This window comes from Podarcis pityusensis (assembly GCF_964106645.2).
Source record: "Podarcis pityusensis genome assembly, chromosome: 2".
Taxonomy (NCBI): Eukaryota; Metazoa; Chordata; class Lepidosauria; order Squamata; family Lacertidae; genus Podarcis; species Podarcis pityusensis.
Window position 1 is genome coordinate 43370533 of NC_138029.1, and position 16220 is coordinate 43386752.

At 44.5% G+C, this 16220-nt stretch overlaps 1 protein-coding gene across 1 annotated transcript; it reads right to left on the reverse strand.

Moving 5' to 3' along the window:
* Positions 1–396: 396 nt before the first annotated feature.
* Positions 397–15539, reverse strand: LOC308471909 (C-type lectin domain family 4 member G-like). The gene is made up of 9 exons (XM_080996215.1): positions 15388–15539; positions 11433–11555; positions 9880–9942; positions 8511–8564; positions 7783–7845; positions 6643–6732; positions 4301–4452; positions 3076–3182; positions 397–2517 (listed from the first exon to the last, which is right to left on the reverse strand). Exons 1-9 carry the CDS (start codon positions 15476–15478, stop codon positions 2379–2381), a joined length of 882 nt encoding a protein of 293 aa, XP_080852341.1. The 5' UTR covers positions 15479–15539; the 3' UTR covers positions 397–2378.
* Between the last annotated feature and the right edge of the window lie 681 nt (positions 15540–16220).

The window sequence follows — 16220 nt, forward strand, 5'->3', positions numbered from 1 at the left end:
CTATGTCCATCTGCCAACAGCTGTCACCTTGACCCTCCATGCTGCAGTTTCGGTTCAGCAAAACACTCATTGGACACCCATTGAACATCATTGAAATTAAAGCCCAAGAAGGGCCTCAAATGTGCATTTGAATTGAGGATATACAGGCACAAACACCCTCCTGATTTGCACGAGGGTTGTGTCCCTGGGCCCCGCACATAGGCCTGCCCTGGTCTACCCCATTCTCTCCCCCCCCATTCCCCCATTTTCCAGGTCTAAAATGACCTGCCATGCGCCAATCAAATGCATAAAATGGCCGCTGCCTGTCCCACCTGTGCAACATTACCCATGACAGTTCTTTATTTTGATTTTTTATTTGAATTTATAGCAAACTCTGTCTTAGAGATTCAAAGCATGTAAACACAGTCACTTTTTATTTTATTTTATACAGGACCATTTGTACAAACAGTTGAGCAACGTTAGACCTCTTTGTGGTCCAACCACAGAAACCAAATGCCAGCTGAAAAAGAAGGAACTTAGTTTCCTCTAAGAAAGCCTCAGATTTGAGTTTGGTGAAGCATCAAAGGAGATTTCATAACTGCCGAAGAACACTTGCGCACTTGAGTGCTCCTGAACCTTGCTTTCCCACAATCCACAGCAAATGAAAGAATAGAGAATTACAAAGATCCTCATCTACTATTATACATAAGTTAAAACCCATTTTGCAAAGGCTAGTGGCAACATCAACTGGAGGATTATTTATTACAAATCCACTGCATTTTATTATTTTCTAGCAATCCTGGTGGGAGAATTACAAATAGCCTTCTATTTGCTCCTATAGGCTCTCCTGTTTACTGTAATGTCAGTTTCTGTTCCCATGGAATGAGGAGCTTTAAATACTAAGTTTTGCACACATAGAGATGGATGGATGGATGGATGGATGGATGGATGGATGGATGGATAGATGGATAGATGGATAGATGGATGGATGAGGAGCTATGGCCCTTCTTGCACTGCTTGTCACCCCCGGCAGTCTGACAACCTCACCTCCTTTTATGCCTCACTGAGAAGGAAAACTGCAGTTTGTTTTTTGTTTTGTTCTGTTTCATTTTTTGTTTCGTTTTTTGTTTTTAACATGTAGGCTTCTTTCTCTTCAGCCATGGAGGACATTGCCTAGAGAAGGTAGCCTAAATTTTAAAACACTGGCTTTCTTTTCTTGGTGGCAGCCATGGGTTAAAGTCAGAAAAACATGAAAGTAGTTTATTGTAGTACCATTTCACTATTTTAAAGAGAAAAGCAAACAAACGAAGAACAAAACAAGAGAAAGATCCAATAATTAAAGGGATATTTCCTCTTGCAGGAACAGAAACTGACATGAAGAGAGAGATTACTCAAGGGGCAGTTAACAAGCTATTCTTCGTTAACCTAGTAGTTGGCATCAACAGAAGGCAATAAAAAGGGACTAGTGTGCAAATTAAAAGTGTTTAAAGACGCAGATGCCTTGTAATACCTTAAATAAATTTTCATGTCCACACCTTGTATTTTATTGTAAAAATTAAAATTAAGGGCTAGTGTGGCAACAACCCAGAAGATAGAGTTTAAAAAAAAAAAGCAAAAGGATCTGAAATCTTAGAAGAGCATCATAAGAGCTTCATGAGGGAATTCAGATTTTAAAACCTAGGAAAATAGAGAAAAAGATCTGCTAGCAATGAAATAATAAAAATGTAGGGATCAAATAGACCTCTCTGGAGGCATGGGCGTAGCCAGGATTTTTGTTAGGGGGTCAGGACTTTTGTTAGTGTAGGGAAGAACCAATGTGATTGGTCAGTTAGTTAAGTATTTCTATTGTTTTATTTGATCTAAAGGGGGCAGCTGTCCCCCATCCCCCACCCCCTGGCTCATGCCTGGAAATGCCACTCCCAAGAAGGCCCTGTCTCAAATATCATCCTCTCCTTTTCATATGCTGGGGGGGGGGGGGAGAACTTGCTAAATTATTGGGCTTTTCAATGAATGTTTCATTAGGTTTTGAATTTGTGAATGTGAGAACTAGGTTAATCTAGCATGTTATTATAGAAGGAAGAGGGGCTAGGATGGAAGACAAGAACTCTGGCTTTTATCCCCAGCTATTTTCCCGGCTTTTATTCCCAGGGAAGACAGTGAGTTCTAGTGGGTTATGGACAAGAGCTAAAAATCGTATGGCGAGTCCTAGCTTTCTGCTGACTCACTGATGTAATACTGGCTGGATTTTATCACCTCAGTTTTAATGAACTGGTACTGGCGATTGCTACGCACACCCACTAGCCAGAAGTGACTGTTGGAAGGTCTGTGAGAATGAAGAGCAGAGCGAGGGAGTCATGATGATTGGCTCATGTCGAGTTCTCTTCCTGCTGGCCACACAGCTAGCAGCTCCATGGCTTTTCACAGATCCAGCCATCTATGTCGTGGCCACATGGAACATCATTCCACCAGCCTCTAGGTGTCATCTCAACACAGTCCTCCCCGTGGCCATAATTGTTCGGCTCCCCTGCACTCCACTTGCTGCATATGGAAATATAACAAATAAACAAATGGCAGAGTTAATCAGTTCTAGTGAGATAGATTCTTAGACCTTAGCGAACCCTCCCTGGTGCCCAGCAGTGAATGACCAAACCCCCTTGGATCAAAGAAGAGAAGAAATGTGTCATCTTGTGTTTGGAGACTTTATGCTAGCCTCTTACTGGTCCCAGTTAGTCTTTGATGAGTTTTTAATGAAAACCAGTGTAGCCTTGCTAGCTGAATTTCTGACCCTGACTCCCAGCTGCGAGACCCACACAGGGAATAGTTCTTTCAATGGGATGTCAATGTGTCCACCTTCCAAAAGCAGCCTGTCAGCAAACTCCTTCACCCACAGGCACAGAAGTAACTAGAACTCAGCTATACAGCTGCACATAAAATGTTTTAAGTGTATTTTAAGTGCAATATACAATGTGACACTAAATGGAGATGGTGAGCCTTATGGGAAAAAAATTTAAAAGCATTTTCAGAATGGTTTTTATATGTGTGTAGATTCCACCCAGGTTGGGTTTAAAAATGGAATAAAGTTGATGCTAGACTTACGTATAAGTTGCAGTACTTCTATCCACCCAGGTAAATTTGTTTTCTGTTTCAATGTCTTGGAGACCAATCCAGTAGTGTTTTTGTTTTAGGTGTAATCCGAGAAAACTCTGAAACACAAACCACATTTAATTCTCGGAGTTGAAATGTACAATATGGAATATACATCCTACCACAAATAGTAACACAGTGTTCTCTCAAAATGTAAGGCTGAGATGCAACATCAAGCTCACACTGCCAGAAACATGACTGACTACACGCCTCTGTATCAAACACAAGCTTTACAGGTACAAAGGCCCATGTTCAATGCCTCATTTAAAAAGCTTAAAGATATTGTGTAACTAACAGTGCTGGGAACTACCTCTCCTTGAAATCTTAATGAATCACTGCAACATAAATGTTTAAAGAAACACCAAAAGAGGGCAAATCCTCCCACAAAACAACAACAACAACAACAACAAGCCCAGTGACATTCAAGCACCAGAATCACAGCAAGTTGGGTGCCAGCTGGGAAAGAAAAATTCAAAGTTGGTGAGCGGGATAGTGAGTTGGCCTGCCTGAGCCTTTAAAAGCTTACAGTATCCCAGTGGAAGGCATGGCTGGATGGCTGTCTGAAGAGCAGCACCCTGTGAAGAGGCAAGGACATACCGCAACGTTTTGTTGTGAGTCCTACTTGTGTGTATGTAAAAGCCAGTTCTGAGTGTTCCATCCTACTCTTTACTTACATTTATTCAATGACATCTGGGATATAGCTGAGATTGGCAAAATCTATCACTCACCCTAAGCATAGGGCTCACCAGAAGTAGGTGGGTAGGTTTAGCCTCCCTCAGCATCCCCGAGTTGCCATTTTCGTATATGGGGAAAATAAAAGCACAGCATTTGGAGATTGCTATTGTATAAGAAAAACCCACCCTCTTTCTCAAACGCTGGCCAGCAGATACACTTCTTAAACATTGTGGTCTCAACTTAATGTAAACACCCTGACACCTAAATGCATTAACCTCCCTCTATATAAAGAGGCTTCAGAGAGACCCCAGGGAACTTTTGGAGGCTATTTGGTAAGGGGCAGCCTTGCAAACAGATACTCAAGTACCGCAAACCTTGGAAGGATGGGTGCCAGCAAAAGAGTACACACTGTTGTGGCCTGGTCTCCTCCTCCTCAGATGCCCAGGGACCCAGAGGGTGGCTAGGATGGGGCTGTCACAATTTCACAAAAACCTTGAATTACCTGCTCTTCCTCATCATTGATAATAACCAAAAGGGCATGTTCATCCTCACACGCTTTCCTGGCATGAGACCATGGTCCAGTCTTTACTTGAAAACTGTAGCATGATCCTTTGTTCAACAACCAGCCCTTTGGACAAACTTGGCAGGTTGAAGCTATAATGTAATAGCAGAGACATTAAAACAACCAGATCACAAACAGAACACCCTTCTACAGATGTTTATGTTCATTATTAGCAGTGCTGCCAAAAATTGTAATCACACAGTCCATACTACATCCTTCCTAACTCTGATCCATCAAAATCGTAGAACTGTTTGCAATTAAAATTGAGATTTATTATCAGTCCTTTTCTCTTTTCTGCACCTTTGCAGCTTATGTGGTTAAAACATGCTCAGATGATGCTTCCTTTAATTACTCAAAGAAAAGAAAAATTAATTTGTCTGCATATGCTCAGAATACTTTTACTATAATAACTCTGTAATGCTTTGCCAAAGGAACCTATCCATTTAAGTTTGGATACAAAACTATGGAACAACCAATCACCTTGAAAGAATCTGACATGTTAATTTGTATCCACCACATTAATTTGTGTTACGACCAATCAGAGGATGGGTCATGCCCAATTCTGAATCACAACAGGGTCACTTTGTCCCTCACTAATTACCGTACTTTTCGCTCCATAACACACACTTTTTTCCTCCTAGAAAGTAAGGGGAAATGTCTGTGCGTGTTACGGAGCGAATGCCTACGGATGGCGGGGGTGGGGGGATCTGCTGCAGTTGTGAGCAGAGGATCCATGGTTCCCCTTCCTTCCCTCCTCCGTGGCTCGCTTTGAAACAGCAAAGCGGGAGAAGAGCCACTGAGTGAGGAGGAGAGAGGGACAGAGAGCCTGCTTCTTTAAAGGAGCAAAGCGGGAGAGGAGAGGAGCCGCTTACACGAGTGTAAGCAGCTTCTGTCCGGTTGGCTCCTTTAAAGCAAGCAGGCTCTCTGTCCCTCTCTCTTCCCCACTCAGCTTGCTAAATAGCAGGAAAGATTTTCAGCTCGCTAAGCCGGGGGGGGGGGGAGGAGGGAGAGAAGCAGAGCCTGCTTGCTTTAAAGGAGCAAAGTGGGAGAGGAGAGGAACCTTCTCCCCTTATACCCCTCTTCTGCATTATTAGCAGCATCCTTCTCCACCCACCCCACGCGTGCTCCTTGTCCCTTGAGTGCTTTTCCTTCCCTCCCCACTTAAAACGTGGTTACAAAGCACAGATCCACATGGATCCTCAGGATTTTTGCACTGGGTCACCCCAAATTCACCATCAGATCACATAGCATGTCCATGGCTACAGTTTGCACCAAAAAAATCACGTTGCCTGGGGCCGCAGTGGTGCAAAAACGTGGTTACAAACATGGATCCAAATGGATCCTCAGGATTTTTACATTGGGCTACCCCAAACTCACCGTCAGATCACATGTCTGTGGCCACAGCATGAACCACAAAAATCATACATCCACTGTTTCGTTTAGAATATTTTTTTTCTTGTTTTCCTCCTCTAAAAACTACGTGCGTGTTATGGTCGGGAGCGTGTTATAGAGCGAAAAGTACGGTATCATCACATCATATGGGTCCCAAGGCCAATATGATCTTTCTGTCCCTGGTTTTCCACAGCATAGGAGTGAGCACTGTATCTGAAGGAATAAGACATTGGAAGTCCTTCCACCAGCTCCCAGGGATCTATTATCTCCCTAAGCCACTAGTTTTTCCTATGTGGCCATCTTGCACATTCCCTTCTGTTGTGCTGCTTTTCTCTGTCTCAGTGCCCTCCTTGCTCTTCTTGCTTTCTTTCTCAGTCTCTATGTCCGCTTTCTTACCTCTGGCTGTGTACACATCATACATTCAAAGCACATAATGTCCCTCAAATAATCCTGAGAACTGTAGCTTACACCTCGCAGAGCTACTATTCCCAGCACCCTTATCATATGACAGTTCCCAGAATTCTTTGGGAGATGTCAAGTGGTTTACATGTGTGGTGTGTACACAGCCTCTCCCTCTATCCTCCTGTTGCCTGCAGTCACGTTCACGTCTTTGCCTTGATTCTTCCCCTCTTCCCCTCTATCAGTGTTTCTTTCTGGCTCCACCCTGCTTTAGACTCCCTTCTGGCTGTGTTTCAGTTTTTCTCACATCTCTCCTCACTTGCCCACCGTGGGACCACCTGTTGCTCCTTCACCTCCACTGCCTTTATTAGGCTGCAGATTGGGCATCTCCGCATCTTCTGAAGTGTTGCTCTGTCCAGCCCACAGCAGTCTGCCCCGTTTGCCTCCCTGACTTACATTAGCTCAGGGGCAGAAGAAGTCTCGTGTCTTACCATTAATCTTCAGTAGTGCATCCTCTATCTTATCAATTTCAGCCAAGGAACGGCTGCTGTCTCTAGATAGTTCACGCAGCTTTTCATTCCCTAGGGGGAAAAGATTAGAAAGGGGAGTTAAATGAGAGGTGAATTTGGTCTGGAAAAGGAAAAGTTGCAGAAACAGTCATTCAGAAAGAATGATCATTGAGAAGTATGGCAAGTAGAGCTCAGGTTACTGACTTGACACAGGGAATACACCATAAATTTAAGTAGGAGAAATTCAAACTCTGTAAGAACTCCTGCTTTTGAGATTCCCTAAGGGTAGGGATGTCAGAGAATTCTGATGATAAAAGAAATAAGAGCAGAAATTGCCAATATTTACTTATTCATCCCATGTCCAGAATGGAAACCAATCCAGCAAATACAACTGGCACTCTTGTTGTTTCTTTCAGTCTGCAGACAATATGTAAATGATTACACCCAGCCTCCTGCATTTGCATTGTGTTTACTTTACACTAAAAATAATAGTGTGGAATAATGCAATGGTAATGTCACTTATAGGGACGTGGGTGGCGCTGTGGGTTAAACCACAGAGCCTAGGACTTGACGATCAGAAGGTCGGCGGTTCGAATACCCGCGATGGGGTGAGCTCCCGTTGCTTGGTTCCAGCTCCTGCCAACCTAGCAGTTTGAAAGCACGTCAAAGTGCAAGTAGATAAATAGGTACCGCTCTGGCGGGAAGGAAAATGGCGTTTCTGTGCGCTGCTCTGGTTCACCAGAAGCGGCTTAGTCATGCTGGCCACATGACCCGGAAGCTGTACGCCAGCTCCCTCGGCCAGTAAAGCGAGATGAGTGCTGTAACCCCAGAGTCGGTCACGACTGGACCTAATGGTCAGGGGTCCCTTTACCTTTACCTTTAATGTCACTTACATAATTTACATGATTACTTAAATTATTAAAAGTACATAATGTTGCCTAGTGGACATCGAGACAAGTACAGTAATATAGCTTTTGGCAGAAAATGAACTGCAGTGGAACAGAAGCAGTGCTGTGTGCAAGGAATACAGCATGGAATCGAAAATGTTGCCTTCTTATATCCCTGCCTGAAGACAGTTCTGCCCATTCCCTTCTTTTCCCAGCAGAAACAAAGAATACTTACCATTCTTCTGTGACTCCTCATATTTAGTTTCCAGTGCCTTCAGGGCCTTACTTAGCTCAGATTCTAAAAGAAAGCCACAGATAACAGCTACTTTCCAATCTCTGCATTTGGCAAAAGGGTACTGTTAAGTTCTCTACACTTCGCTGAGAAAGAAGTCCTATGGTAGTACCATAGAACTGAGTGCAATCACATAAGAAAATATTGGGAAATTACTGTATCTTTGTAAGCAGAACTGATATTACAAATATATGAAAATAGCCTAGTGGAAGAAAATCAACTGCTGAAGCAGGCAGCACAACCATTGTCCCTTCTTCAGGTCACCCAAAACAACAGCATCAATGCCTCTGTCTGTCCCAAATTCAACAAGGTCAGCAACTCTCTCCAACATACATCCCTGCAGAATCCTGATTTCAGATCCCACCATACAGGTGAATTTCCCAGGCAGCAAAACTATCAAACTTAAGAAACACATATTAAGGTAGCATTAGCTTCTGCTGAGAAAAATATTTTTATGAGTTATGTTAGGGATTTATACCATGCCCTTCAGGAAATTTCACCAATCATCTCTAACTATCAAGCAATCAGTCTAATGAAGGATGGTCACCTGACATCCGTAACAGTACTTAGTGAGGATTGGAGGAAGGAAAGTCAGTAGCAACTAGAGATTGTCGAGAAGTGAGGGAGAAAATAGGAACACCAGCACGGGTGACAGCCAAGTCAATACATACCAGATGAAGAGTGACTAGAATGAATCTCCTCTAGCCGTTTCTCCATCTTGGAGCCTAGAAAAGACAGAATTCAGTTACTCAGGAGGCACTCATTCAGTTTCTATGCGTTGAGCAACATGGCCATGCTTCTGAGTTGAACAGTTCTTCTGGGGTATCAGGAGGTACATAAGAGGAACATGCAGTTTTTTTGAAGAAGTGAGAAGTTTCGATTTGTCAAAAGGATCAGAGAGTAAAAGAGATCTGCTTCTCTAGTAATACATTCTTAGGAGATCCAGACTACCTCAGTTCAAGGTGGGCAGAGTAGCGCAGAAGGCCTAACTAACTTGCCTCCTCTGTGCATTATGAGTTCCTAGTACCTTGCATAACCATGGTACACTGCTCTTATGCCAATGCACTCTTTTGTCAATGAAGTCAACTAGCAAAGACCATAAGGTATGAAGCACTCTGCAGGCTTTAGATGGAGTGCAAGGACTGGAAGTACTAAAACTGCTCCCGTTCCGGCTGATTCACACAGGTGCATGTGCATCGCTCAGTGACTGGTTGCAGATGAACATACTAACTGCCTCCATTGACAGAGGCATTGTGTTTGAAGTGAAGGGCAATTGCATTAAAACTCCACCTCTGATGTTTCCTAGATTATTTGTTTCACACAAGCAAGTTGCCACTTGATGTTGCAGTTTGGGTGTGATGAGCCTGCATGCATGAATGTGCCCACTGAGATGTCCAGAAGGGCTTAGCTTAGAAAAAGTTTTGTTGCTCCACTTAGAAATTCCTTTTTAAGACAGCACCCCCCCCACACACACACAAATGCACATTAATATAGTCCTCCCCTCACAGAAAGGGTTATAACTTTTTATTGTGGATAACATTTTTACTGCTATCTCTTCCTACCCCCGCCCAATACAATTTTGTATTGGGAGTTTGTCAAGTTCTACTTCATTAGTGACAGACTGAATTAATTAAAGAATGAAGTGGGCTATGGGGATGTTCTGAAAAACCATAACTGTAGAAAGTAAAACCTTAGGCTTCAAATACAGAGGAACTAAAGTAATAATTGTGGGTTGTATCCAATGTGAATTCTACTCAAAGTAGACCCTCTGAAATTAATGGGCATGACTCACTTATATCCTCTGGTCTCCATGGGTCTGAATAGGACTGAATGCTGTGTAACCCTGAATTTTAGAACTCCTTTTTACCTATTTCCTCTCCTTCAGCCATTCCATCCTGAAAGTCTTTATCAGGATGGCTAGAGAGCCAACTGTACGTACATATTATTAAAGGCCCCTCTTTAAAAGCTGACTCCTAGATATAGGGGTAGGAATGAGACAGAAGCAATTAACCATTTGAAAAAGCGAAACTGAATGGTTACCGTTTGTTAGCAGCATGGACTGATTGGCACGCAGCTGTTCTAGTTGCGTGGACATCTCCAAACCTGAAACAATACAAAGGTCTGGTCACTGTCATTGAACCTAAGGAGTTTATAGAAAGAGCAGTCTTTATCTTCACTTAGGCACAGCCAGCATTACCATTTGACAACAATAGGTGGCTGTTTCCTGGAGAAGATAGGAAAGACCACACTGTTTGGGGACTTTTCTTTTCTTTTTATTTTAAAAAGAGATTGCTCCCAACTAGTGCTAGTAAAGAGACATATATTGTAGAGTGGAGTATACTGAGCACATTCCAACTGATTGTCTTCTTCAGGAACAAGCCAGTTTTCTGGCGAGATCTTACCAGAAGCTGCCACCACACTACCCTGGTGGCAGCAGGTGTGGGCAGGGCACCCTCACAGCGCCACCCTGCAAGTTTCTGCTGCCTGAGGTGTTTGCTTCAGTCTGCCTTACGGGCGGGCCAGCCCTGATGATAGGAATATTCAGCGTATTTGATAGCATAATAAACTTCTGGTTTCTAGCACCAGTTTAAAGTCATCTCTGTTTCTGGTGTGTGGTTTTTTCATGGTGCTGGGGAGAGGTCAGTGGGCTCGGTGGGGAGGCTCAGTCAACTTGAAACTCCTCATCCTTGTCATAAACAAAAGAGAGAGTTCATTCACCACACCTCAGTTACATTAGGAGGTTATCAGGTTCATCAATGAAGCAACACTTTGCCTTATAAAAGTCCTGCTTCCTGGACCTCTGAAGAGCAATATCTCCTATGCATGCTTCAGGATGTTTTGGGCATATCAGTGCATAAGCAGCTTTCCCTTACATCAAACTGATCATCAGTTTTCAGTCAAGGATTTAAAAAGTAAGCATTTTTTAAAATTGCAATGTTTCTACAATGTTCTAACAAACATTAAAGGTAAAGGGACCCCTGACAGTTAAGTCCAGTCGCGAACGACTCTGGGGTTGCGGCGCTCATCTCGCTTTAACAAGCATTACTGAAACACTATAATTTAGGGGTTTGGTTTCCATGATTTGGGAATATTTTGAAAGTAAAATTCAAGGGAGAGTCTGGTTCTAAATAGTAACCCAAACATATTTTGACAATCAGGAGATAAATTCAATGATTTTAAAAGTGCTCCCGGGCAAGGGCTTTCTAACTGTGGCCCGCAGGCCAACTGAGGTCCATATGCTTAATTCAGGTGGTCTGTGGCATGTCTGTGAAGAACACTTACAATTTGAATTCTCTGGAATTCAATCTGTAATATAGTAAAATACAATTAAAAATCATACAGCATCTAGTACTGTGTGTTACAATGGCCACAAAAGGTGGAACAATCATCTAGTGGTCCACCAAGAACTCCGACAATCTTCAAGTGACCTGTGACCAGGGGGAGAGTTTGGGAACCACTGTTGCAAACTCTAGTTTATCCCACTACTGCTCTCTGTGCTCTCCCTGCAACCCTCTCCCCCCCCACAACCCTCGGCCCGGCATGTCTTTCAGACTTCACATAAACAAAGCAGCCACTGACTGCAGAATTCATACTTTTTGAAATCAAAACAGCAGAGATTATGGTCCACAGCAGAAATGAGGCAGCAGTCACAATGAAAAGGACGGATATGGATGTTTCGTTTGAACCACACCTGCAATGTTGCAGCAGGAAACCACCTGTGGACAGCAAAAACACATTGTGTGAATTATTTGCAGTGGTAGGAAGTGAAAATTCATAAGGGTGGAGCTAGGCAGGGCTGGCCCTAGGCAGTTTGCTGCCTGAGGCAAGGGACAAAATGGCACCACCACCTGACTGAGAAAGCAGTGATAAAATATTCAGGCAAGGACAAAAGGCATTGGAAACACAAGGTGATAGCAAATGCTCCTAAATAGTCACACAGTCACAGGCTGTTTATGTGAATCCAAAGTTTATTGCATTTTGTGTGGCCCAACACTCTGAATGATGAATGAAAGTCCCTTATATTTTCCTGGAAGTCCTGTGAGAAATTCAACGGTGTCCCTGTCCATCCCTCACAAGTCCTAATACTTTCCTTGGGGACACTTCATGCATCTTTTCAAACAGCAAATTCTCTCCAGGAGTAACTTCTATGGTAAGGTACTTCACTTCTGGAAGACGGGCATTCTGACTTTTCTAAAAAGGCACTGCTCAGTCCGACAGATTTAGCTATGCTATGTTCCATTTCACACTGATTATCTCTTTCAAACTTCTGAGGTGGGGAAACATTGGCAATGGCCGCTAATCTTTGAGCAATATGTTTACAGCCCACAGTGCTGCTGGTCAAATATGAAACAAGAGCAACAGAAATGTACCATTTCACTGTCGGATTACAGTTCTTTCATTTGTACTTCCGCAGCGCTTCAACCTAGCTCCTTCTAACTTCCTTGTAAACAGTATTTCTGAGCCACAGAAGATGCAGGTGCACACAAGGCCTAACTCTACATGCCTAACCGGGAGGCGGGGGGGCGGGGCAGATGAGTTCTTGGTTTTTGAAAAGCACAAGTTAGTACTAAACCAGTTATACGCATCTGGTTTCACTGAGCCACAAATAGCCATCTTGCTTCAAGCACAAGATGCTGCTGTGAATATAAGGTCAAGGGAAGCTGCCTCACGCTGGGGTCAGGCTCTTTGGGATACAGTAGACTACTCAGAGAACCTACAATATTGGGCAGCATATAAATATCTTAAATGAATAGACTGTCAGGCTGTGTGCACATTATACCTGTAATGAAGCTGTGTACAGACTATACCTTCAAATCATATCTGTAGCACATTCTTTCCCTCAAAGAATTCTGGGTACTGTAGTTTACCCCCAAACAGAGTTACAATTCCCAGCAACCCTTAAGAAATGGCAGTGCCCAGAATTCTTTGAGGGAGAGAATGTGCTTTAAATATACACTACATGCACAGTCAAAGTCCCTCTCCCCAGAAAAAAAAGTCTGGAGATCTTCAGTTTGAAGGCGGGGTGAGTAGGATGGGGCAAGGGCCCAACCTCTCTCACCACCAAAGGAACACAAGTGAACAACACAAGCAACGCTGACACCAAACTCTACATACCCCCCATCCATCTTCCCTCTCTCCACCCCCCCTTTCTTTTTTCCTTCTCCCCCTAATGCCTCAACAAATGAAACAGATTTGTAAAAATGTTACATGAAAAAAAAAATACGAGGTACTACACTTCTGTAAAACAAGAAAATCCTTAATAAAATATTTTTTAAAAAAAATAGATCATTCTCAGCACCTTCGTCAAACTTCAATTCCCAGTGTGCACCACACTCAGCACCCTGCTAAATATTGTTGATTCCAGTCAAAGAGCTTCCTTCTGCCTGTCCTCTGGCCCTTTTCCCCAAGCTGTTGAAATCAGGAAGCAGCTGTTTCCCCCCACAACATGAAACTCTCTCTCTAGGAGCAAAACCGCAAAGGGAAGGGAAGAGCAGGAAGCCAGCTGTGCACCCAGCGACTGGCTCATGCAATAGCCAGGCCTCTGCCTCTGTGAGCCATTGCGCAAGGAAGTGCCATCCAGCTGCAATCACAAGATACTGCTGTGGGCAGAGGAAAACAGGAAACAGCCTTGAGGTCTAGTCCAGCATCATCTAGCACCCAGGAGCATTCCTGGGTCCTGGCAGAGGTTGTTTTCCCCATCACCTGCAAACAGATCCTTTAAAAGAAGGATACTAGAAATGGGCCACATGAATCCCTTCTGCAGTCTGAAGATGCACAAGTTTACCACCACAGGGAGAACTAGGCCAACATGGAGAAGATAGAATTAAGGTTTGTAAAGCACTTTGCAGAACTGGTTGTTTTAGCTGCAGCTACGTAGTACGAGCTCCAGGTGCCCTTGACAGGTGCATGCCCTCCAGAGGGATTTACATGCATGCCAGGGAGTGGGTGCATGCACCAGAGGTGGGTGGGCACGTCGGGGGCAGAGCATGGAAGGATCCCCCAGTGGCACCCCAACCTTCACTGCCGACACCACTGGAGTGACCCCGCCTCTCCATGGAGTCAAGCATGGCCATTCTGCACCACCTGCCCGCCTGTGCAGGGGAGAGCTCAACCAGTTGACATGGCATTTTGGGTGCTCCTCTCCATGAGTGTTGCTTCCTCCAATGCCAGGAGAGAAGAACCGGGCCAGACTGAGTTGGAGACACCTGCCAGGGGCGCCTGCTTCGTGCCCCCTCAAAAATCCATGCCTGGGGGCACAGGCTTGCTGCCACCCCACAGACTGCACCCCTGTTTAGCTGAGGATTTCTCAGGCCATGAATGCCCACTCTCACAGCATGGGCAGCTTGCAAGTGGCTATTTGGACGCTTATACAGTGGTACCTCGGGCTACATACGCTTCAGGTTACATACGCTTCAGGTTACAGACTCCGCTAACCCAGAAATATTACCATGTTGGCTACGCCTATATTAAAGGATAATATCAGCTGAAAGAAGGTACACGTCAGACCACATTGGTCACCTGGAGAAGGAAAAGCACAGGTCCAGGAGGTTTTGCCTTTGCAACCCGTTATTCATCTCTAAATCAGGATAAACATCATTCCACAGAAAACCCACTTGACTTTGCTCTGATCCAGAGGTAAACAGTGGGTTCCCCCCTGGGGAAAGTGGTGGGTCAAGCAGGTGAGCCCTAAGTCAACCCTAAGTCATGGAGATGGAATCATTGCTCGCTCAACCATTTTAGCCAAAACTGTTGGATTTGAAACTGGTCTGTAATTCCCAAAATCACCAAGCTGAGAGGAGGCTTCTTCAGTAAAGGTGTAACTACTGCCCCTCTCAAAACAGATTTCTTGCAATGGTATTCTTGCAGAGAAGCACTGACCACAACCAAGATAAAATCTGAATAATTGATCCTGCAAGAGAAAACTATAATTCTAAATTTTTGGAGCTGGTTGGCTAGAGTACTGATACTGATTTAGAAGGCTGAACTTGCTTGGGAACTAGTAGTACCTGGCTGGCTTTATTTCGTGTGTGCATCCACCTTCTGCTTATCATCTTCATAACAACTAACAACATAAATAACTATCTGCCTCTTACCTGCTTGGCCCATCTATTTTAAATTGTGGCGTGGGTGGGGGAGCTGGTTGGTGGACATTCAACTCCCCCCAATGCCACTGTGGGTGGCACACACTCTAGGGAGTGTTTCCCGCTCACAGCAGCGTCGGGATGTGTGTGTGCAACTCTCCCCGACGCCGCTGCGGGTGGCAGGCACTCTAGGGAGCATTTCCCACCTGCAGCGACATGGGGGGGGGAGCGGCTGCCCACTTTGCCAGCCCCCAGCAACGACCCTGCTGGGGTGATGGTGCGCGTGCCCACAGAGAGGGCTCTGAGTGCCCACTCTGGCATGCGTGCCATAGGTTCGCCATCACTGCTATAGAGGCTGGCAGTCACTTCCTCTCTATCTCCAACAAATCAATCCCTTTCCCCCAAAAGTCAGGTTTTTAATCAAAGTGGTGATGATTCCTGAGCCCATTCTGCAGCTGGTAATCACCTGCTTTTCTTGATGAGAAGCTTTCCATTTTCTCGTTGATTTCCACGTTCTCGGGTTCTTCGCACCTCCTGTAGATTCCACCTTGTGCCATCCCCTGTTGGTCTCTGTCTCAATCTCTGCTGTCGGCTACTTTAATACCATCTAAGATTTTGTGGACTTTTCTCAGGAAAGGAAATGCATGCAACCAACCAACCAACCAACCACCCTTCCTCTTTTTACTTCTCTTGGCTGTCACTTCTGCATTGAAATTCTTGGAAATCTTCATGTAAGGATCTGCACTGTAAGGCACTGATTCACAGGGCATCCTCAGAAATGATGGTTAAGCTCATCCATTGTAAGTGATGCCAACCCAATATTGTCCTGAACAACTCCTGCAGCTAAAGAGGCCTGTCTATAAAGATCCTCCAGCCACTGGTATTCCGTAGGGATGGTGATCCTATAGTTGGGGACTGGCATGCTGATTCAGACACCTACAAACCACAGGCAGATGATGACTGTAGGCGTCTCCATTCTGATTATTGCAAGTCCAAAATGCTCCAGCAGTATCTACAACAAGAGAGGGGAACCTTTGGCTCCCTGACGTTGCATGACTTTAACTCCCATCATTCCCAGCCAACAAGACCAATGGTCAGGGTTGGTGGGAGTTACAACCTCCATAACCTGAAGGCCATAAGGAAGTCACCTGGTGTCATGGTTTTCTTGCCTTTGGGGATGCGGGTGAGGACTCTGGAGCAGAAAGGGAATGGACCTCAAGGCCAGCCCCAGAAATACATTGTCAGGAGCTGGAGTCATGGGTCCAGCAATAAAACAAAGAAACCAAAATAGCCTAGTGA

Excerpts from the sequence above, each read along its gene's own strand:
- LOC308471909 (XM_080996215.1), bottom strand. The coding sequence starts at position 15,478 with ATGGCACAAGGTGGAATCTACAGGAGGTGCGAAGAACCCGAGAACGTG. Across the intron at positions 8,565-9,879 it reads GTCCATGCTGCTAACAAACG|GCTCCAAGATGGAGAAACGG; the intron begins GTAACCATTCAG and ends TGTCTTTTCTAG. Across the intron at positions 7,846-8,510 it reads TTCTAGTCACTCTTCATCTG|AATCTGAGCTAAGTAAGGCC; the intron begins GTATGTATTGAC and ends GCTTTCTTTTAG.